The sequence below is a fragment of the Sminthopsis crassicaudata genome, chromosome 1 (genome assembly GCF_048593235.1).
Source record: "Sminthopsis crassicaudata isolate SCR6 chromosome 1, ASM4859323v1, whole genome shotgun sequence".
Classification (NCBI taxonomy): domain Eukaryota; kingdom Metazoa; phylum Chordata; class Mammalia; order Dasyuromorphia; family Dasyuridae; genus Sminthopsis; species Sminthopsis crassicaudata.
The window spans coordinates 516,030,781-516,054,070 of record NC_133617.1 but is presented as its reverse complement, the minus strand read 5'-3'; the positions used below and the strand labels follow the sequence as shown (position 1 = coordinate 516,054,070).

The 23,290-nt window shown below is 32.8% G+C and overlaps 1 protein-coding gene across 2 annotated transcripts in view; it reads left to right on the top strand.

Moving 5' to 3' along the window:
• Window positions 1-23,290, top strand: part of PTCH1 (patched 1) — an 85,912-nt gene that overhangs the window by 37,573 nt on the left and 25,049 nt on the right. For both annotated transcript variants that reach the window (XM_074281685.1, XM_074281684.1), the window contains exons 4-15: window positions 1,256-1,325; window positions 1,434-1,525; window positions 2,918-3,116; window positions 3,401-3,522; window positions 4,954-5,101; window positions 6,674-6,805; window positions 7,144-7,299; window positions 7,822-7,920; window positions 9,404-9,529; window positions 18,022-18,140; window positions 19,243-19,645; window positions 20,598-20,907. In XM_074281685.1, coding sequence (XP_074137786.1) covers window positions 1,256-1,325; window positions 1,434-1,525; window positions 2,918-3,116; window positions 3,401-3,522; window positions 4,954-5,101; window positions 6,674-6,805; window positions 7,144-7,299; window positions 7,822-7,920; window positions 9,404-9,529; window positions 18,022-18,140; window positions 19,243-19,645; window positions 20,598-20,907 — 1,976 coding nt within the window. The remainder of the gene's footprint in view (window positions 1-1,255; window positions 1,326-1,433; window positions 1,526-2,917; window positions 3,117-3,400; window positions 3,523-4,953; window positions 5,102-6,673; window positions 6,806-7,143; window positions 7,300-7,821; window positions 7,921-9,403; window positions 9,530-18,021; window positions 18,141-19,242; window positions 19,646-20,597; window positions 20,908-23,290) is intronic.

The window sequence follows — 23,290 nt, the reverse complement described above, 5'->3', positions numbered from 1 at the left end:
TTAATCACTCCTATATCTCAGTTTTCTAATATGTAAAAATGGACATTTTATTGTCTGGGTTAACATAAGATTGAAATCAGATAATATGATGGAAGTTATTTGAAAAGAATAAAGGAAAAATTTAAATGTAAGGTACTTGCAAGGTATTTTAGGATTAATGATTGTAGATGAATATATATAGTTTCTACAATAGAAGAATTAACTAAATTTTAATTTTTAGAATTGGTTCAGAGGACCTTTTAAAAATTTAGAAAAGGAAGTATGTGAAGATGATTCAAATAAAACAAACATTTATGAAATGCCTGTATGCAAGGTACTGTCCTAGGTGCTGGAGATGGAATGACAAAAGTAACATCAACTCTGTTCTCAAAGTACTCACTTTCTTCTAGGATTTACTTTATATGGTTTTCTTTATAAGTAAATGAACCTATCTTTAACCTGTAAACAAGCTCAGTGTCTCATGTGCCTTTTCATAGCAGGAAGAAAAAGGCACTTTTCATCATCCAGAACAGTGGTAGGACTCCTAACAAAGAATATGATATTCCATTTGCTTCAAGGACTATAGCTTAGAATTTCAGACAGAGACAGAAGAAATTAGGTGTTTATATCTTTGGAAATAATAGTATAGAGATTATGACTATGAAAATGCATTTCCATAAGATAAACATAGCTAAGCTTTTCTTCAAAAGATTTAATTAAGATTCCACCAATCAATAAATAATCATTGAATAGTAATAGTCTATTGAAGATATTGCTGGGCTCTGTGAAGAATGGAAAGAAATATGAGCTATGGTCCTTGCTTTTATAGAATCTTTTTAGTTGGAGAAAGATGACACATAAGCACAAATAATGATATAACTAAATGTTAATGAAAAATGAATAATACTGTTCAAAGAAATAATCACTTTCAGCTGGTATCACAGAAAAAATAGGATTATTCTGAGCCTTGAAGAATAAGTAAGGTTTGAATAGCTAGAATAGGTAGAATTCGTGCCTTGAGTAGGAATTTTTTTTTGTCCTTGTATCCCCATAAAAAGTTGGTTTATAAATACTAAAGACTTATTGATTGCTAAGTAGAAGCTGGGCAATTCCATAAAGTCAGCAATAAACCTCATTTTAAGGAAAATTATCTCCTGTGACATCCTTGTGAATCTGATTATCAATTTGATAATGCTTTATTAAGGTTAGGAGTTAATTTTTTAAACTATTGTTTTATTAAAATATTAAATAACAGGTCATGTTTTTATGTTTACAGACAGTGGAAATTGGAACACTTATGTTACAAATCAGGAGAGCTTATCACAGAAACAGGTTATATGGATCAGGTATATTTGCTATTTGTTTTTAAAAATATCTTTCTACTCTCAGAAACTATGTGCTCACTGGTATGTTTTAATCTAAATATATGGTGTGTTCCTTATTGGTTTTGACAGATAATAGAATACCTTTATCCTTGTTTAATCATCACACCTTTGGACTGCTTTTGGGAAGGGGCAAAGTTACAATCAGGGACAGCATATCTATTGTAAGTACATCATTTTTTGCCTTATATTCCGATATCTGAGATTTTTAAATTTCATTGCTATTATAATGGTTTTATGATGTTTTTCACTATTTATTTTAATATTAATTTGATCAAATAACAAAAAAACTAAAAATTCTTTGTGCATTTTTAAACTTAGGAGTATAAAGAAAGAAGGAAAAAGTTTTTGGCTTTTCAGAAACATCTTTAGGCATCAATAAGTTTCATTTACTTTTGTCAATCTATTTAAATGCAAATAAAATGCAAATCATTGGTTTTATTGTTGTTTTATCTTGAATGTTAATTTTTAAAAATGTTTCTAATTTCAACTATTGGAGAAAATTATGTTGGGGCTGGTTTTTTTGGTTGGTCTTATTTCTCAGTATAATTGTGAATGAATATCAGTATTCATTATTCTTGAGCTAAACCTTTGAGTTTTTTTAGTAAAAAGTTAATCCCTTGTTTGGATCATTAATGAAATTTTTTAAAATGGTATCTTTGGAAGCTAGAGTAGAGGGTGTTCCACAGTTTAGCAGTTTGATATTGTATATGCTGCATCTTTCAAAGAGTTATTGTTAATCTGTGTAGACATTTTCAGTTAATTATGCAAGAGTTAGTGTTTGAGTTATTGTTTCTGTCCTAGCTTGCATGTCTCTGTAAAAGCAATTTGCAATGGCCATCTCCTAACCTTTAGTGTACAGTTTTAGATGGGAAATAAGGGGTTTTGTGTTTTCTGGTTGGGAGATTCCGAATAATGACTTAAGCCTGGCTAAGCAGATACAGTGTGGTTTGAACCACAAAACAGGCAGCCAAAAGCCTTTCTGGTCTGTCAACACCACAAATTCAAAAGTGAGTGTGGGGGAGAAGTGGCACTGATAGTGGGGATGGCAGGAGTGGGGGAAGGGCATTGTTCTTTGGTGGATTGCCAGGCTGTCAGGGAATTGGAATAACTATGGGATCATTTAAGGAAAAAAGATCAAATATTTTGCTCAATAACCATTGCGGAACATCTATTAAAACTTGTGTTAATTATATATTGTGAAATGCTTAATTTGGACTCTCCTGTTTAGAAGTGCATATTAGGTAATTTCTATTAGTTTTTTTTTTAATGTATTGACAACATTGTTTTAGGGGGAAAAAAGACTCCTTTACTGAGGTTATAAATTTCTGGCTTGGAGTCTTCATTCATAAAACTTTCATTAATGGATTTTAGAGTTAATTAGCTAAAAGTTTGTAAGGAATTATAATGCAAATAGTTATTCCTTTTTATGTTTAATTACTCCAAGATGTAATATTACTAAAATGATATCTACAATATGAATATTTGGAGAGTTTTAAAAGTGGAATTTTTTTTAAAAATGTTTTTCATTGTCCCTTCCCTAATTTCTTTTACAGAGGTAAACCTCCTTTGCAGTGGACAAACTTTGACCCCTTGGAATTCCTGGAAGAGTTAAAGAAAATAAACTATCAAGTGGACAGCTGGGAGGAAATGCTGAATAAAGCAGAGGTTGGTCATGGTTATATGGATCGACCCTGCCTCAATCCTGCTGATCCTGACTGCCCACTCACAGCCCCTAACAAAAATTCAACCAGAGTAAGTTTGTTTATTGCCTCATTTAAAATGGGACAAGGGAGAGAGAAAATTCTTTGTTTCTAATCAACTCTAACTCCTTTTTACCACTTCTACTATTAAAATATGATCCCTGATCTTAAATCTCTTCTGTAGAATTACATTTTTCTTTAAAATTTGCCACACACCTCTCCATCAAACTTGTTATTAACATCTCCTGTGTAACAAGTTCTTAATTCACTAGATTTTAACATGGCATGTGACCTGCCTACTAATTCATACAATTATGTGGCTGTCTTTTATTTTAGCCTCTTGATGTGGCCCTTGTTTTGAATGGTGGATGTCATGGATTATCCAAAAAGTACATGCACTGGCAGGAGGAGTTGATTGTGGGTGGTACAGTCAAGAACAGCACTGGAAAACTCGTCAGGTAATATATATCCCAAAAAGTCAAGTCCAAATCTTTCTTTTGTTTTTCTTTCTTGAGAGCCTGACGTTGACAAGTGTATGTTTATTAATATTCAACTATTAATACCAGTTAGCAATGTTATAATAAAATAGTAGGAAACAAAATAAGTAAACCAGATCAGTCTGAATATATGTTATGTTGACTTTATGAAAAAATTAAAATAATTTCCATTAAGATATTTAATATCATCCAGGATTCTAGACAGTCAAGGTTACTGAATATTGAAATCAAGCTGGACATGTTGGCTCACACCTGTAGTCTCTTCTGGGAAGACTGATGCTGGTGGATCAATTGAGTTTGGGAGTTCTGAGATACAGTAGAGCTATAGACAGCTAGGTCGTTCAGTAAATGGGGTCATTTACTGGAGTCAGGAAGACTTGAGTTCAAATGCAACCTCAAAAATTTAATGTGTGCAAGTCACTTAATCTGTATGCCTTAATCTACTGGAGATGGAAATTGAAAACCACTCTAGTATCCTTGCCAAGAAAACTTCATGGAGTCAGAAAAGACTCAACAGCAACAGCAGAGATATAGAGCAACAGGATATTCCACCAATTCTGGTCTCAGTATAATGATCTGCCCTGGGAACAGGAGGGCCAAAGGCCACCCAAGGAGAGACAAAATGACCCAGATCAAAAATGGAGCCAGGTCAGAAATGAAGCCAGGACTTCTGTGCCCTGGAGTGGAGTTAAGTGGATAAATGACTACTGTCCTAGAGAGTGACATAAGGAGACAAAAAAAAAATATTGAAATCAATATAGCCTTTTTTTTTTTTTTTTGGTGATAAACTTATTTCATAAAACAGAAAATTAAAGCCTAAGAATCCAATAAGAAGGATTAGGGTTATTGTTCATGTCCTAATTTATCTTTAAAAAAAAACAAAAAAAAAAAAAACCAGCCAGCTAAATCAGCTGTTCAAGATGTGCTAAAATACAATTTCATAATGTTAGCAAATCTTTGTGCCCTTATAGAGTTCTTGTCAAGTATCTGACATTTATCCCCCAAAGAAAACCAGTCTGGGGCCTCTAGATGAGCAACTATGCATTATGACTGAGCTCTATTATATCTAGTCATACTATCCTCTCTTCTATTCTTCCTGTTTTATATAATGGAAACCAAGAAAAGGAAATCAACTATTAATTTAATTTTTGTGCTTATCTCTTTAAAAAGTGTGTAAAATTACACCTTTTATATGACACATAAATCTGTATTCTAAGTGACTAAATAGGATAATTACTCAGGTTCACTTGTAATGGGAACATGTGCTATGGAAAAGAAAAGAATTCCTGTAACTTAGTCGGAGGCCCTCATTCGGGATTTGATGCCATGAAAATCGCTTCCTGGAAATGTTTATTTTATGCCTCTTCCTCCCTCCCCCAACTTCTGTTACAGTGCTCAGGCTTTACAAACTATGTTTCAACTAATGACTCCCAAGCAAATGTATGAACACTTCAAGGGCTATGAATATGTTTCACATATAAACTGGAATGAAGACAAGGCAGCAGCAATTCTGGAGGCCTGGCAGAGAATGTATGTTGAGGTAAATTACAAAGTCATCCAGAAGTCATGACCAAGTCCATCAGAAGCCGTGCATTTAATCTAGGTTTGGTATTAAAATCCCATCACCAATTTTACCATTTTACAAAAGATGTTATATTTTGTAATGATCAAATTTGACAGAAAATGCACTTCCCTCATTCTCGTCTTTGTACAGCTGGGAATTTAAGAGTATACAACATTGCTTATACTGCCATACACAATTGATGTCTTATTTAGTTTTACTGAAGTCCTTTCTTCCATCTTTCCTTCTTTTCCTTTCTTCCTTCTTTCCTTTCTTCTCCTTCCTTCTTTCTTCCTTTTTCCTTTCCTTCTTTCTTTCCTCCTTCCTTTTTTCTTTCTTTCCTTCCCTCCTTCTTCCTTCTTTTTTGTCTCCCTGCCTGGCTTCTTTTTTAAAAGGAATCACTCTGAAAGAAGGTATACAGCAGAAATCTAGTTGATATAAAAACAAAAACATAGGAATAAATTTCATTTTTAAAACTTAAAAAGACTTAAAAAAAATACAATTTAATAAAATTCATTGCCAGATGCAATTAACTTTTTACTGTAATATTACTGAGAATTTGGTGACTATAAAATACTCCTATTTTTTCTAATGTGGAGATTTAATTCTTAGATCCCTAAAACTAAAAGTTTAAAAATGAAAACCTTATTTCCTCTGGTGTTATCTAAAATATTTTGAGTGTCCAAATGTGAATTGTAGATCTAAACCATAACACTGTATAAAGGCAGTTGGTCAGTTAGAAAAGGTGTCTGGAAAACATTAGCAAGGCATCAAAATCTGCTCACAGCTGCAGTCCCATTGGCGAGGTCATGTGATATTATTTGGCCTTTGTTTCCCAAGCAGTGACCTCGATTGAGCTGCTTATGACCTTTTAAAAGTGGCTAGCCAATGAAGAAGGGGAGGAGTGCCCTTAAGAATTTGTTGTTTTCTATTAAGGGCAAAAATTGATATAGTTACGATTAACCATAGAGTTATGATAGAAAAAGGAAGGATTTGTAATTCATGGATATTTGTCTTTTTAACTTAAAAAAAATTAGTCATTTTGAATGAATGGAAGTAAGGATGACATAACATAAAAAAAAAAAGCCTTTGATTTTGAGCCAGTCTAGGTTTCATTCTTAGTCTGCTATATACTCACTATGTGACTGTATGAAGTCTCTTCACTTTACTCTGGGTCTCATTTTCCTCATCCATAAAGTGTGAGGTTGGAATAACTGACATATAAAATCACATAAAGTTCTAAGCCTGTTATGATTCTATGAACTGCAGTGATACTCTCTATAGATTATATATTTAAAAAGAAATTGTCTTCATTGTCCTAGAATCATCTTGTCATTTAATGGGTTGAATTGGATGACCACTAAAGTCACTTTTAACTTTCAAATTTTATGATTCTATGATGATGAGTTCAAGCTCAACCATCCTATATTATATAGAGAATTTTTTTTCTTTTAATGATTTTTTGGGAGGGGAGTCTCAAAATTTTGAATCCTAATTGAATCCATCGTTTTATTTGGTATTTCTGACTTTTTGTTATTTTTTTTTCCATAGGTGGTTCATCAGAGTGTTTCACAAAACTCTACCCAGAAGGTGCTTTCTTTTACTACAACTACTCTGGATGACATCCTGAAATCCTTTTCAGATGTCAGCGTTATCCGAGTTGCTAGTGGCTACTTATTAATGGTAAAAAGGGATTCTAGTCTCTTGATCCTCCCCAATTCCATACTAGTTGGCTGTTAACATTTAACTTTCAAACTTTATAATGATTTTAAAATTAAAATATGAGCCCTTTTATCATTTGCAATTTGGCCATCTTTGACTTTCTAGTATCATTAGTTTTATGTATTCTTTATAATCCATATCCACATGCATATTTGATATGGGGTCAGAGTTGGGAAAATTGTTGAATCATCTTATATGTTTTAATATTTGGCTCTTGTGTTATTTTTCTTCTTCTATTCCTGTTTCTCCCAATTCCCCTCTATTCCTTCCCACCCCAACCCTCATTGCTTTGCTTACAGCTCGCCTATGCCTGTTTAACTATGCTTCGATGGGACTGTGCCAAATCCCAGGGTGCTGTGGGACTGGCTGGCGTCCTGTTGGTTGCACTGTCGGTAGCTGCAGGATTGGGCCTGTGCTCATTGATTGGAATTTCCTTTAATGCTGCAACAACTCAGGTACTCAAGGAATCATTCATTTGATGTTCATTTGCACCTACTCCTTCTCCAGAGTTTGAATTAACCATTTTTATTTCATATGGCAAAGGATTTTGGATTCTTTTCCACTAGGACATGTACTTAGTAGTATTGTTCATTAAGTTGTCCAATCCAGAAAGATTTAGAAGAGTGAATAAATGTTTTGAGTGAGTCTTTAGAGAGGGAAGAATTGTCAGTATAGATTTTACTTTGTTTTGGTTTTTTAAAATCTCTTTCCATCCCTTTTTACTTTGAAAAACTCAAAGCTTTTTGTATTTAGTGATCTAATATATAGTTCTGTGTTAGAGATTGAGTTATAAAAGCACTAAGCTGCTAGAAATCTGAAAGGGTAATCTCAAAAGAGCTATAGAAAAAGATGATAGACTTCATTGTGTAGTCTATTTCTTAAGAGGTTGCTTGAGGTGTTGCTCTAAGTAGCTTGACCAGTCAATGAAACAGTGGGTCATCAGTTTAACAAAACCATTGTTAACTCTCTTTGCATAGGTTTTGCCTTTTCTTGCTCTTGGAGTCGGTGTGGATGATGTTTTCCTTTTGGCACATGCATTCAGTGAAACGGGGCAAAATAAAAGAATCCCTTTTGAGGTAATGGGAAGAGATGGGGGAAAAATGAGAGGGAGCCAGTGGCAAACACAAATACAATTAGTAGTAGTATATTCCTTTTATTTAAGCTCATTTTTTGATGGTAAATATTATAATCAAGTGGCTGGGTTCAGAAGAATTTGTTTGGAACATTAAGAGATATGCTATATTAGAAGAAAAAGTGAGGTTTCCCCTAATTTTTGTTAAATGACACTTATTTTAAATGAGGTGAACTTTAAAGAGACCCACAAGAATTCCTGGAGAACTGTTATCCTTACATTCAAAGTGCTCTTGAAACACCTGCTTTCTTTTTAAAGATGAAAGAGAGTTTCTTTCTGTGTACTATGGCTTTTCCAAAGAAATATGTATCTGCCTGATTTTTGGTTTTATTTTAGTTTTCCGAAAACTAGATTCACTGCACAATTTTTGTTTAGTAACTTAGTCTTTGGTCATTACAAATAAGTTTTTATGTACTCTTATATAAAAAGTAAGCAGAGCTTTAAATTTGAAAAAGAATATTTCAAAAGAAAAGGAATATTTCCAAACTTCTGAATAAAGGATAAATCTTTGTGTGGTCTCTTGGCTTATTGCAACATGCTTTTCAAAAGAATATTCAATGCTAGCACTCAAGAAGACAAATAGTTTAATGGTGAAGTCAATGCATGACGGTTTTGTTGTTTGAAAAGAATTGAAAACGGATGACTTGACACAATGCATGTCCTCATTAATAAAATAAATATTTCTGTATGATATCATTTACTGAAATTTCAATTCTAAAGCTATGCTGTCTTTTATTAACCTTTTAAAATTATTATATGACACTCATTTAACTGTAATGTAATTTTTAAAATGCATTTATGATAATTTAGTAGCTATATGCTTTCTTAAAAAATATTGAAGATACCATTATTAATGCTGGAAATAGGAGATACAGTTAAACATATTGTAGTTATATCAAATTGCTTTATAATTGAATTGGATTATGGCTTAATCCCTTTAGCTCTAGGACCAAATATAAAAACTTATTTAAATGGCTTTCAAAACTCTTCATAGCTTGGTTCCTTCCTACTTTTCCAGTTTTCACATATTCTACAATTCAGTGATACTGCTCTCCTTAGTGATTCTCACTGAACATTCACTGCCTCTTCCCTCTACCTGGTATTCATTTTCTTCTTGTCAGCCTCCCAACTTCTTCAAGGTGTAACTAAAATCCTACCTTCTCCAATAAGCCTTTCCTGGTCCCCCTCAAAGCTTGTACTTTCCTTCAGAGATTATCTTTACCTGAAAGTATCTTGTATATGCATAGATATTTGCATATTATCTTCCACTTGTAAGATTATGAACTCCTTGAGGGAAGAAACCACTCTAGATTTTCTGACTAGTGCTTAGTACATAGTAATCACTTAGAAGTTTGCTCTTAAGTTAAATTAATTAATAGTTAATTTAACTGTATGAAATTTTAAAAGGTGCTATATATCATTTTCAGGACAGGACAGGGGAATGTTTGAAGCGAACTGGAGCCAGTGTGGCCCTCACTTCGATCAGCAATGTCACAGCCTTCTTTATGGCAGCTTTAATCCCTATTCCTGCTCTTCGGGCATTTTCACTCCAGGTAAGTTTCTAGTAGGTTCAGAGATTCTTAGAAATGCTTGAAAAGTCTCAATTCAGATACTCAGGTTTCACAGACTTAGAAAGAAATACTTGTAAGGGAATTCATGGGTTATTTATTTTCTTTATGGAATATATACAGATGGCTAATCAGATTTAAAACTTCAATCTAGAGTTTAGGTGTCGCAAAACAGTTGTTCAGCAGGTCCTAGCTTTTATGTATGTCATTCTCATAGTAAAGAATTTGCCCTTATCCTAAGTTTCCAAGAAGTTAGAAAGCTAGTAAAAACTAGTAAGTTTTGTATCTGAGAGTATTTTTAAAAATATTTTCCTCAGTTTTTCCAGTCTCCAAATTATCAATGTAAGAATTCTGAGAATTTCTTTGAAAATTCCCCCAAGTTTATCAGTTACATAGGGCTGACTAAATTCAGTTCCATTTAGTGTACATTTATCAACAACTAACTATGTTCAAAGGACTCTGTTAAATTAAGGGAATACAAAGATAAAATGAGAACAGAACAAAACAAAAAACACTGGTCCCTGTCTGAAAAAGAATCAAGAGTGATTAAATACATATTATATATATATATATATATATATATATATATATATATATATTTCATATATATATGTTATATATATTATATTATTATTATATTATATTATTACATATTATTATATTATATACATATGTATATATATATGTGTGTATATATATATAAAGGCGGCTAGGTGGCACAGTGGATAGAGCACCAGCCCTGAATTCAGGAGGACCGGAGTTCAAATCTGGTCTCAGACACTTAACACTTCCTAGCTGTGTGACCCTGGGCAAGTCACTTAACCCCAGCCTCAGGAAAAAAATAAATAAATAAAATTAAATATATATTTATGTATATATATATATATATGACATAATTTCTGAAGTTTTTTAATTACATGGATGAATATCATAAAATATCATTTTCTCCTAGTTCTGTTTATTCATATTACCTTACTTTTTTGATATTGTTAAGTTTAAAAATATTGGTGAGAGGGAGGTTGTAGTAAAACATGAACAGAAAAGTCAATTAGTAAATTAATTAGTGTTTTGTGATATATTGTTTAACTTGTGATTTTTTTTGTCTGAATTAGGCTTGTGTCATCATAGTCATTATTTGACTTTTAGGGATTCATCATATATTTGAATTTCCCAAATATACCAGAATGCAAAAAATCTTTCAAACTGGACTGCACTCAGTACTTTAACTCAACTTCTTAACTTAAGCTAACAAATAAACCGTTCTCAGCAAAACTATTAACACAGCTATAACTTTAGAATCCTAGAACCAGAAGGACTTTGGAAAGCCACTTAGCCCAAATCTTTTTATCTCAAAAAAAAAAAAAATCTAATCTTTCTACCCTTCCCCCATCTCTCTCTTTTTCTCCTTTCATTTCTTTATTTCTATTTCAGCAATACAGATGAAACAAAGATAAAACTCATATTTTCTTTTGTTTTATTTAACTTGGTCTTTTGGCCATACTAAAGATTACCCATGCAAAATTTTTATAAGAACCCTTTTACATAGTTTTTAAAAAAATCTCCTTGGAGAAAAAATAGTCTTTAGTACACTGCATTTTTGATTCAAGCCACTAGAGCACTATTTAGTAAACTCTGCTTTCATCCCAAGACATCCTCCTTTATGCTCCAGGAATTGTTTATACACTGGGAAACTGTGGCTTGTTCAATATCCCAAAAATGTCATAATTACTTCAATACTCTAAAAGAGTTGCTACTTAAAAGATATTTTGATCACTTTTAAAAAAATCTATTGACATCTTCCACTGGCAAATAGGCTTTACAAATTCTCTTTTTCTAAAATGTACCCAATTGTGATCATTTGTATCCAGTTGTATTCATTATGTTTACATTGGAGAGACTCCCACAGGTTAAGTAAGGATCTGGAGTGAAGCAAAATTGTTCAATCCTATAAAGAAACAGATGTTAACATCCATTTTATTCCTCCAACTCCACCCCCTGCACCCCAGTAGAACTTTTTCCAGCCTTATTAAAAGAAGTAGGTGAATTTTTCTGGTGATATTGAAATGTCTGATCTCTTCATGCATCTGTCCAAATCCCATCTTTATACAAATAAGCAGTGACACCATCTCCAGTCCTTTGGGGCAAAATAATGTGTCAAGTATGCACCCAGTGACCTGCACTGGGGCTCTGCTGGTAACTGAATGGCATTTGCTCTTCAATGAAAAAATCCCAGAACAGAACTCCTTATTGTTCCAAATGGGAAGAGTGTTTAGACTCAGACCCCATTAGGCAGGGTCCATGCCTCCTCTTTGCTCTCTAAATACATTGTCAGGGCTTTCGATGTCTTTGTTTTGCATGTCATAAGGTGTGACCAATATGAATGAGATGATTTTTCAATAGCTGATGTTTCTTTTAATCACAATACCATCATCAAAATGCAAAATCATCCCTAGTAAACTATACTTCTTTATGGAATTCCTAACTTATACCTTAAACTCCATTTAACTCATATGTCATTCTCCTAAATTTTTCCTCTTTATTTAATGTTAGTTTAAACAAGAAAACACTGGTGGTTTTTGCTTTCTCCTGATGCACCTTAAAGAGCGTAAAATAGTTTCTTCTTTTCTTTTCTTTCCCTCTCCTCAACATCAAAAAACACTAAGCAAAAAGAGCAGTTTACATTTGTCTAGTACAGTATATTTAGAAATAGAGATGCCCTTAGTTTCTTCCCACTTTTCTTTATTATCACATGATCACGTGAAATAAGATAATTCTTTGGGAACTTAAGAAAAGCTAGGAAAATGAAGGACACATCAAAAAGGCTTTAAACTAAGGTGTTTCATGGGTGATTACTATTGTCAATACCAATTTGATTGGTATAAAACACCCTTTAGATTTCTCTGAGTAGACTGTGAATTTTTCAACATACTTTTTTCCACATAGTATATTGCCTAATACATAGATGTTTGATAAGTTCTTGGTGATTGATTATTGATTCATATGCCTATATTTCAATTAACAGGAAGGGAAGAAATCAACCAATTAATCAGTAATGAAAGGAGAGAAAGGCACAAACTTCATTGATTCCTTCTTTGGGGTTTTATATATGCTTCTGTGGTACAGAACACATACATTGTGGTACAGTGCCCCTACTGAGGCTCAATAGGGTCATCCATTAAGAGTTTAAAAGGATCTTAGATCATGTAGATCATGTAATCCAATCTCCTCATTTTGTAGATGAGGAAACTTGAGTCCAAAGAAGTTAAATGACATATGCAAATTAGCCACAAGTAGTAAGGTCAGGATTTGAGCTCCTCTGACCTTGAATCCAGTATTCTTTTATCTATATCATGCTATCGCTTTTATTTTTATGTATGTCAGTATCTCCCTTCTTCCAAACATTTAGTATATGGTAACAGCATTTGATACTTGCCTGAAAGTTGGGGATTCAGCTCATAGGAAGTCTATAATGACTCTGCAATTAAGATTCTGTCATATGCTCCTTATTTGTTTGAGTTTCCTGAGACTCCTCCTACCCTTTACTTTTCCATCTTAAGGGATATATGTATTGGATGATAAAAGAACAAATGAAGTTCAAAGACGGAGAAGAGGTCATTTCTGATTATGAGTGGAGAATGGCATTCATGCAGGTCCTTGAATGGTGGCTAGGATTTCAGCAGGTGTCCACTGGTTTGGAAAAGCCATTCTAAAAGCAAGAAGGACATTAGTGAAAAGAGTAGGGGGCCAAAGGCTTTGTAGTTGAAATCCTACTACTTTTAGAAATTGTCTTAATTTTTCAAATATTAATTAACATTTCATTAATAATAGTTGCTTCCTGAGTAGAAGTTTGGCCTTTGGGAAAGGTTCATTAACTTCTAGACCATTGGAGTACCACTTAGTGAACTATGATGCAATGGCCTGAAAATTTTCCTGTACTCCTCCCCCACTATAATTTGCCACATTATTTTAGGTATAGGAAGAATTGCTTCATCAAGGATACTTCTTAATTGTGCATAATGGAAGTTAAAAATACTTTCCTAATAACTACATTTGTAACTTTTATGGCAAAATAAAGAACTCTATCATTTTTACATGCATTTTAATACATTAGTCAGATTGTATCCTTTTATAGATAATAGCAATATCGAGTGTGAATTAATTCAGAATTATTAGGGAAAAATATGTACTAATATGCCAAATCAGTATTAATATAATATTAGGGAGCATTTTGTACTTAATGTATCCTTTTTTTTTTTTTTAAGAAATAGAGAGGGATGGGGTTTTTTTCTTATCAGAGTATAAAATGTATGAAATCAAAATGTATAGATTTTTTTATCTTTACAACTAACATAACAAAATGTGTTATTATATTTGTTTTTGCATATCAATAGATGTATATATTCCTATATGGGCTAATTATCCTTTTAATTATAGTTTGTATTGGGAGGTCCCTGCAAGAAGCTTCCTTTGCCAGTACAGATCAACAGCTTCCATACAATTTACTATTTTATAAAGTTGTCTGAAGGCATTCAAAGAAGGTTTAGTTATTTGCCTACAGTTACAGAGTTAATATGTCAAAGGTGGGACTTGAACCTGGGACTTCCTTTCTCTGAAGTTAGCTCATTATCCACCATTCCAAGCTGCTTTTCTCTTAGGATACTATTTACTCTAAGAAATATCCATAGTTCCTTTAGAATGTGGAGCTGTCAAGAAACTGGCCTTGCCTGTTTAAATATAATTTTTTAAAAAGACTCATTGCTTTCCTTTTCTGGCACCAACAACTTTCTATACTGCTGTTATAAGAATTTAATTAATAAAAGTAAAGCCTTGGGGTGCTAAGGGTATTGAAAGAGGGAACATCTGGGCTCTTCATGTTCTATCAGAAGGGAATTACCAATCGTCATCCATAAGGTGGAAGTCTAAATGACAGGCATCCTTGGCTGCTCATCACCTCTGGCTATGATATACACCCACTCTCCTTGGGTGGTCTGCCAGGAATGGAAAAAAGCAGCACATACCTTAGGTAGGGCCCCAACCTACTAGCCTTGCTTGGCTTCTCTCTCAGTGACTCCAGCACAAACAACTATTATTCTTTCACTTCACTTAACAGATGCAAGAGTAGCAGCTGGATTTTCTAAGGGATAGAATCACTGATATTAATGGGGGGGAAACCACAAAATGTGTGTTTCATTCCATTTCAGATATCACTCCCTCACCAGAAATATAGTCTATGCTTCCCATTTATACCTTAAAAAAAGAAATAAAGAAAGAAAAGAAAAACAAGAAAACCATGAAAAGTTTTCTTTTTGATTGCTTTGCCCACATGTTTCTTTTTCCTAGGACTAATACTACCTCCTCCTACTCTAGTCTCCATATTCTATGTTCCTTACTTTCCACTATTGAAAATAGTAGGGTTGGAAAAACAGTCCTTCTATACTTAATCTCTAGGGCATAAAGCAGTTCAGAAATCCTCAGCATCATATATATTCCACAGACTTTTTTTTCATAAGTCTCTCCTTAGGAAGAATAAAAACAAATTTTAAAATGGATAAACTTCTTTAAAAAGAAGAATATTTTATAATTTCATTTAAAAGAAGTTACTAGGAAATGAATGGCTTTGATTTTGATTCATTCATTCATCAATTTTTTATTAAATGTCAAAGAAGACCAAAATAATGAGTGAGATACTGGGGAGACATTAAAGACAAACCTCCCCTCAAATGAAATTACAAATCTCTTAAATCTATATTGCCTCTATGTGGTATAAGGCTATATGATGCATGCCCAGCATCATATGATAAGGCTATATGATGCATGCCCAGTTTTATTCAGAGAATTCTCAGAGATCCCAGATCTTTCCCTGAATGTACTAAGTGATGGTTTGGTGTAAATTTTAGGCATAAAAGAACTTCATAGTATTAAAATCTTCATAGTATTATGTTTATATAAATATAAATTTATATACATACATATATATGTGTATACATATATACACTATATATAATATATTTAATATAAAAATATGTATCATACATGGCTCTTTTCAACAATGAGGTGATTCAGGTCGATTCCAATAGACTTGTGATGGAGAGAGCCATCTGCATGCAGAAAGTAGACTGTGGGGACTGAATGTGGATCACCACATAATATTTTCACCTTTTTTGTTGTTGTTTGCTAGCTTTTTTTCTCTTTTTTTGCTTTTTGATCTGATTTTTCTTGTGCAGTATGATAAATATAGAAAAATGCATAGAAGAATAGCACATGTTTAACATATATTACTTGCTGGGGAAGGGTAGGGGAAGGGAGAAAAATTTGGAATACGAGGTTTTGCAAGTGTGAATGTTGAAAACTATATCTTTGCATGTATTTTGAAAATAAAAAGCTATTATAAATATATGTCATATAATTCTATGACATTTTTATATTAAATATATGATATAGTAAAATCTTCATAGTATTTAGAGTTTGCTTTCAGATAACATTTCATAGTATTTTCAATTGGGAAAGATCATTAAGGAATAAAAAGGTGGATCTAAAAATTTACTGTTAAAGGAGATTAAAAGTTACTAAATATAAAGCAAATCATTTTTATAATTCTCTCCTTATAAGGAAGCAACACAGAAATTCATCCAGTCAGTTATTAAGAGCATCTGTCTTTAAGATATGCAGGATATAGTCTAACCTCTTAAGATTCCTCTTATTATAAACCCTTTTAAACACTCTCATTTTTTTTCTGGGTGATGTTGTGAATAGAGGACTAGGCCTGGAGTCAGGAAGATCTGAGTTCAAATGTAGACTTAGACACTAATTAGTTGTGTGATCTTGAGTGAATCACTTTTTTGCCTCATTTCCTCCGCTGTAAAATGGGGATCTTATTGTGAAGATCATATTTGTAAAGAGCTCTTAGCCCAGTGGTTAACACATAGTAGGCATTATATAAATGCTAGTTATTAACATCATCATTATTACTCAGATTTTTGAGTTCTCACCTTTTTCTACTTTTTCTTTCCCCATGTGTTCTCCCCTGTTTGAAAGTATTTAGCATTTAGCTATCCCTTAACAAACATTTTGTTTTTTACTGTAAAATTATTGTTTTAATTCTCTAAGTGTTTTTATTTAAATTTTGATCATTTATAGTTTCAGAAGAAAAAATTATAATAGCTTTCTTCTCACTTATCTCTCTATTCAACTGGCTCTCTGTTGACTTAGCCTATACAGACCAATTTTATGATCTTTACTAAGTCATAAGGAGGTTTGCTGGAATGCTAAACTCTAACCTAAGGTTTATGCTACATTATGGAATGATTTTTAAAAATCTGTACTTATTTATTCTTTATATGCTATAATGATATAAACGAATTTCTTTTCTGCTTTACTATCCTCGACCTTTTATTTTTATTATGTATACAAAGCAGCACTACAGGGTATTGCAGAGGATATATGAAGCTGATTAAAAACCCCACAGGAAATGTTTGAAATTTTAATTTGTTTATAAAAGGTGACATGATATACTCAATCTGTCTTATGCATGAGTTCTAAAAATGTCAAATCAGTGCCATTTTAGAAATTTACAAAAAGGGAAGTTTTTTTTTAAAAAAATCACTTAAAAATATCTACATTGTTTTATCTTTGTGTGTGTGATTCAATTTTCTTATAGCAATTTATAAGTAGAACTTTAAAAAGTTAAATTATATGCTCAGAATTTTTAATTGCATTCAATTAGACATAATAGACATTAAGTTCACAGATTTATAAAGTTGTGTGTGTTATAAGAACTAGATATACAAAGAGAGATAATCCTTGCCCTCAAGGAACTTACATTCTACTATGAGGGATATAATATTCATAGAGAAAAGTAAATTTAAAGTCTGTACAAAGTAGTTTCAAGAGGGAAAGAAAGCACCCAATTATGTGGCTGGAATGGAAGATGTTTGGGGGTTGTTGAGGAAAAGCAAAGTCTTTTAGGGCTTAAAAAAGTGGAGAACCTCAGAGAAGACCTATTAAGTGCTATTTTCATATTTTACAAATGATGGTGAAAATAGTTGGTTTTGAGACTTGGAAAGAAATTTGCATACATGATCTCATTTGATTAGATGAGGAAACAGAATAAGTGCCTTGTCCAAAGTTATATAGCTTAACTGAGGACTAGGACCCAGGCTTTCTAATTCCTAGACCACATTTGTTTTCTCTTTCTTAAGTTACATATATCATTGTCTTTTAATGATGGGATCATAGCCAAGTCACAGACTAGTAAACCCATGAAGGGATGTATTTTTACATTACTTAGAATTTTTCTGATTTAGCTATATCATTCTTCACTGTCAAAGATTACAGTTTCAAAAATTCAAGTATATTACTTCAAGTATTACTGGGTAAAATTCAAAGGAACTTGAAGTCTTTTTAAAATCATTTCCCATCTTGAGAAGTAACCTATTCCTGACCTTGATTTTTTTTTCTTTTTTTCTTTTTTTTTTTAGGCTGCTATAGTTGTGGTATTTAATTTTGCCATGGTTCTGCTAATTTTCCCTGCTATTCTAAGTATGGATCTATATAGACGGGAGGACAGGAGGTTGGATATCTTCTGTTGTTTTACAAGGTAAACCTCTGTGATAATCAAATTTGTATTCAGTATTTAGAGAGCAGTACTATTTATACAGCATATTCTAATTTATAAATATAAAGTCAGTTAGGTAGTAAGGATATTTACCATATATAGTTTTGGAAAAAAAGAATTTCAAAAGTCATAAAAGTGGGTTAAGGGAAGGTTAAATTCACTATCATTCAGTGTGCTTTAATTGGCTATATTCAGGGTCAGACATCTGGTTAATTAGTTTATTTTTCTTTATACAGATTTTAAAATTAATTTTATAATTATACATTTTTGACAGTATATATGCATGAGTAATTTTTTATAACATTATCCCTTGTATTCATTTTTCCAGGTTTTCCCCTCCCTTCCTCTACTCCCTCCCCTAGATGACAGGCAATCTCATACATTTTACATGTGTTACAATATAACCTAGATACAATATATGTGTGTAAATCCAATTTTCTTGTTGCACATTAAGTATTGGATTCCGAAGGTATAAGTAACCTGGGTAGATAGACAGTAGTGCTAATATTTTACATTCAATTCCCAGTGTTCCTTCTCTGGGTGTAGTTGTTTCTGTCCATCATTGATCAGCTGGAAGTGAGTTATACAGATTTTTTTAACATATAAAGGGAGGGGTGGTCATTAACTATTTAACACATTGAGAAAAATAAATGATTTTGGAGTATTTATCAAGTCATTTGCATATTATTTTCACTTTTAGATTTAAATATACTGTCTTAATAATAATATAACAAAAAAAGTCTAGACTAAGAGTCAAGAAACCTGGATTCCACTCTTGATTCTGTCTTTTCTTAGTTTTGTGATGATTGGCAAGAGCCCTCATCCATTAAGGGTAGATAATGGTTGCCCTTCATCCAGAGCTATTGGAGGAGGGTCAAAAGAGGTTAGAGGTATGAAGGATATTCTAATAAGACATATTATCAGTGGTTTATATTGCAGAGTTCACAGCATGAATCTGAACAGTTGTTGAGTTTTTTAAAAATAGTGGTTTTTTTTTCTTAAGTCAAAGTTGCATAAGATTAAAAATATCAAGTGATGAATTTTATTAATTTCAGTATTTTGTTTTTTTCCCAATTCCTTTCAGTCCTTGTGTCAGCAGAGTCATTCAGGTTGAACCTCAGGCCTACACAGATCCCAATGACAACACTCGTTACAGCCCTCCACCGCCATACAGCAGTCACAGCTTTGCTCATGAAACTCAGATCACCATGCAGTCAACAGTTCAGTTGCGCACTGAATATGACCCTCATACCCAGGTGTATTATACCACCGCAGAACCTCGCTCAGAGATCTCTGTACAGCCTGTCACCATGACACAGGATAACCTCAGCTGCCATAGTCCAGAAAGTACAAGCTCAACAAGAGATTTGCTCTCTCAGTTCTCAGACTCAAATCTTCATTGCCTGGAGCCACCTTGTACTAAGTGGACTCTTTCATCTTTTGCTGAGAAACATTATGCACCATTCCTCTTGAAACCGAAAGCCAAGGTAATCTGTCAAAAACAGATGATTCTACCTTTCATTTAAAAAAGGCCCATGAACCTGTTTTAAAATGTTTTAATAACTGTATTTCTACATAATTATTTTCTTTTGTCATACCACATATTTTATTTTGTTCAAACAAAAATCTTACACTGAGAAGGGAATCATAGACTTCTTGACTATCCATGACACAAAATGAAGTACATGATACAAAAAAGGTTGAAAACTTATATTTGAGAAGAATAAATGAAGCAGCCAGCTGGACCAATGGATAGAGTGCTAGACTTTGATTCATGAACTTCTGAGTTCAAATCCAGCCTCAGATACTTAGTTATATGCTGCTAAGCAAGTCACTTAAATGTCTGATCCAATTTTTTTTTCTGTAAAATGGGGCTAATAACCCCCACTTTCCGTCATTGTTGTGAAGATAAAATGAAATAATATTTGTAAAGTATCTTGTAAACCTTTAAAACCTTTAAAAGCACTATTTGAAAGCTAGTTATTATTATTATTATTATTATTATTATTATTATTATTAAATTTACCTGTTTCTTTCCTCTTCCCCACCACTTTTTTTGTTTTTTTTGGGGGAAAAGAACAACTTAATGTGTGCTACACTTGGATATTCTAAAGGATTCCTCAAAGTCAAGATCAAAGGCCCATTGATCTATTTATTTTAAAAAGAAGAATTCAGAGGATGTTTTATGCATCTCTAGTAGAAAATATCCCCTAGAGTTTCTTTGAATAGATTATCGTTGTGAAATCTCTTTTATAACTCCTAGTGACATGATTGATATTGATCTGATTCCCAAGAGGAGAAACTCATTAATGTTAATTTAATCTTGAGCCACTATGGTGGTATCCTGCTTGTGAGTATTTATGGTAGCATGCATCTCTCTTTGAGAAGGGATGCTTAAGTTGCCCAGGTTCTGATCCTCTGCCTTTTATTTTGTTGCAGGTTGTGGTTATCTTCCTTTTTCTGGGTTTGTTAGGAGTCAGCCTGTATGGAACCACTCGAGTGAGAGATGGGCTGGATCTGACTGATATTGTGCCACGAGAAACCCGAGAATATGACTTTATCGCAGCTCAGTTCAAATATTTCTCTTTCTACAACATGTATATAGTTACTCAGAAAGCAGACTACCCAAATATCCAGCACTTACTTTACGACCTTCACAAAAGTTTCAGCAGTGTGAAGTATGTCATGTTGGAAGAAAACAAACAGCTCCCTAAAATGTGGTTACACTACTTTCGAGATTGGCTTCAAGGTAAGAAACTAGCTAAGCTCCTTTTATTTTCATTTTTTTTTTTAATTTTTGCTGAGGCAATTGGAGCTAAGTAACTTGCCCAGGGTCACACAGTTAGGAAGTATTAAGTGACTGAGACAAGATTTAACCTCAGGTTCTCCTGATTTCAGGGCTGGTGCTCTAGCCACTGCACTACCTAGCTGCCCCTGGCTCTTTTTATTTTTAAAGAAATCATTTCATTTCATCTTTGGGTTACCCAAGGGAAGATTTTCCTTCAGTAAAAGTCTTCTTTGGGGAAAATAATCATGGATTTTGTTAAGTGATAATAAGACTGAAGTAATTACAGTTTCCAAGTTTAGTTCTTATGTCTTCCAGTTTCTATTTATCTGAGGCAACTTCCTTGGACAATATCTACGTAACATAAAATTTGAGGATAATTCTATATATTAGATGCTTGCTGTGATCATTGGTCAAAATGTTCTTGCATTCCCAAGGGAAATCCCATTGGTAGAGGTTGAGTCAGATTTTTCCAGCATGGAAGATACTTCTTGAAAATAAGTTAATTGCTTTAGGGAGATTACTTCATCAGGTAGTATCTAATAGAATGGCCTGAACAAATTAATGGCATTTCTATATTGACTCACTCTCAAGTTATAGTAGATGGATTTGGAAGAATCTGACTCTTTTAAGCATCATAATTTAAAATGAACTATTTTTATAATTCTCTTACCATGTTTAATCAAATTATACATTATTTTGCTTACAAGTGATTAAATTGTGTTAGAAATATATTTCTTCCTTTTCCTTCTTTCTGTTAGAAATCACAAAAGTAAATGAATATTGTTGGTCTGATGAGATAATTTTAATTTTCTCTTGACTATTAATAGATTTGAGTGTTGTAGTCAGTGGTTCCTAGAATATTTATAAGTTTTATGCAAAAGAAACTAGCAAATTAAGGTAATTTTCAGAATTATTCAGGCAGAAATATTTATATTGATGGATCTCCATAATTGTGAAAACATTACTTGGTAGTAGGTTATTCATATAATTGTAGTAATTCTCTGCTTTACTCGGCATATGTGGAAACATACTAAGTGTCTTTTGGGATATTTTAGTTTTTACATAATAAAGAAGCCAAAAACTTTTGTGATTTTTAAATTATTCCTTTTTCCTATGAGTTTTAAATTAAATGGCATATTAGACTAATTACAATTTGTGTTTAGGGAATAATGCTTCATTACACTTTCTGGCCTTGATCTATTTAATTCCATTTTATTTTAGGGGAAAGTGACCATAGGAGGACTCTGACTTTAAGCTCATTTTCAAACATGTTCATGAGATTAACTTTTAAGTTATTTCCTGAGTTTGTTTTCATTTTTGTGCAGTAGTTTTGAAAACAGTGGATTGGAAGTTATCAGTAGAAAGAAACCCAAGCAGTTGAAGAATGCCCTGTTTTTAATTTTTTTCCCCCATTAACCAAAAGACATGCAAATAACTTGCCACAAAGGACAAAGAGATCTGCTGTGCAAAGCCAGTTGGTATCTCAAGAGAGGAGGGTTATTGTAGAATTTATTTCAGTGTCTTTAGTCTTTCATTAGGAAGTTCAGAATGCCATGCTAATGAAGAGCTTGGGAAGAGGGCAGAAATGTATTGTTTGACTGGAGGCAGTAGATAGGGTTAAAACCTCTTTAGAGAGTATTGTAAATTATTTCTGTTTTCTTCACTTTGAAGACTTGAAGAAGCCCTGAGATTTGTGCTCAAACTTTTCATCTATGAAAACCTTGTTTTAATGTTATAATCATTTTTGATAGTAAATGTAATTCATAGCATTTAGACTAAATTAGATTTTATCACACTCCCAAGACATAGCAAGCCCTGAATTTATATGCCTAACTTCAATGATGTTAGGATTTGGCAAGGACCATTGTACATAAAATGACCAAATACTATGGTCATTGGCCACCTACTTATTTTCAGGACTTTTACGTGGCTGATTTGATCATTGAAAAATTACTCTGAGGAAGCAATTATCCATGAATCAGCTTTCTATCAAAGTATTGGGTTGGTTTTTAGCCGTGGGACTCTCATTGACTTTTAATGGAGTTGTCATTGAAACTATTCTATATATCCTTAGATTGGTTTTCAATTACTTTTAGTCATTTTAACTGATAAGAATATAGAGGAGAAACACCAAATTATTTTATTACACAGTTTCCAAAATGCATATAGTACAATACTAAATCAGGGATACACACATAAATAAGTTCATATTGACTCTGCTACAAATATAGTGATTCATATTTCATGCCAAATTTGGCAGATGCAATCTACATTATTAATATTAAATATCATAGCTCTGGAAAAGATTTGCCATTGGAATTATATCTAGTCAAGAAACATTTTT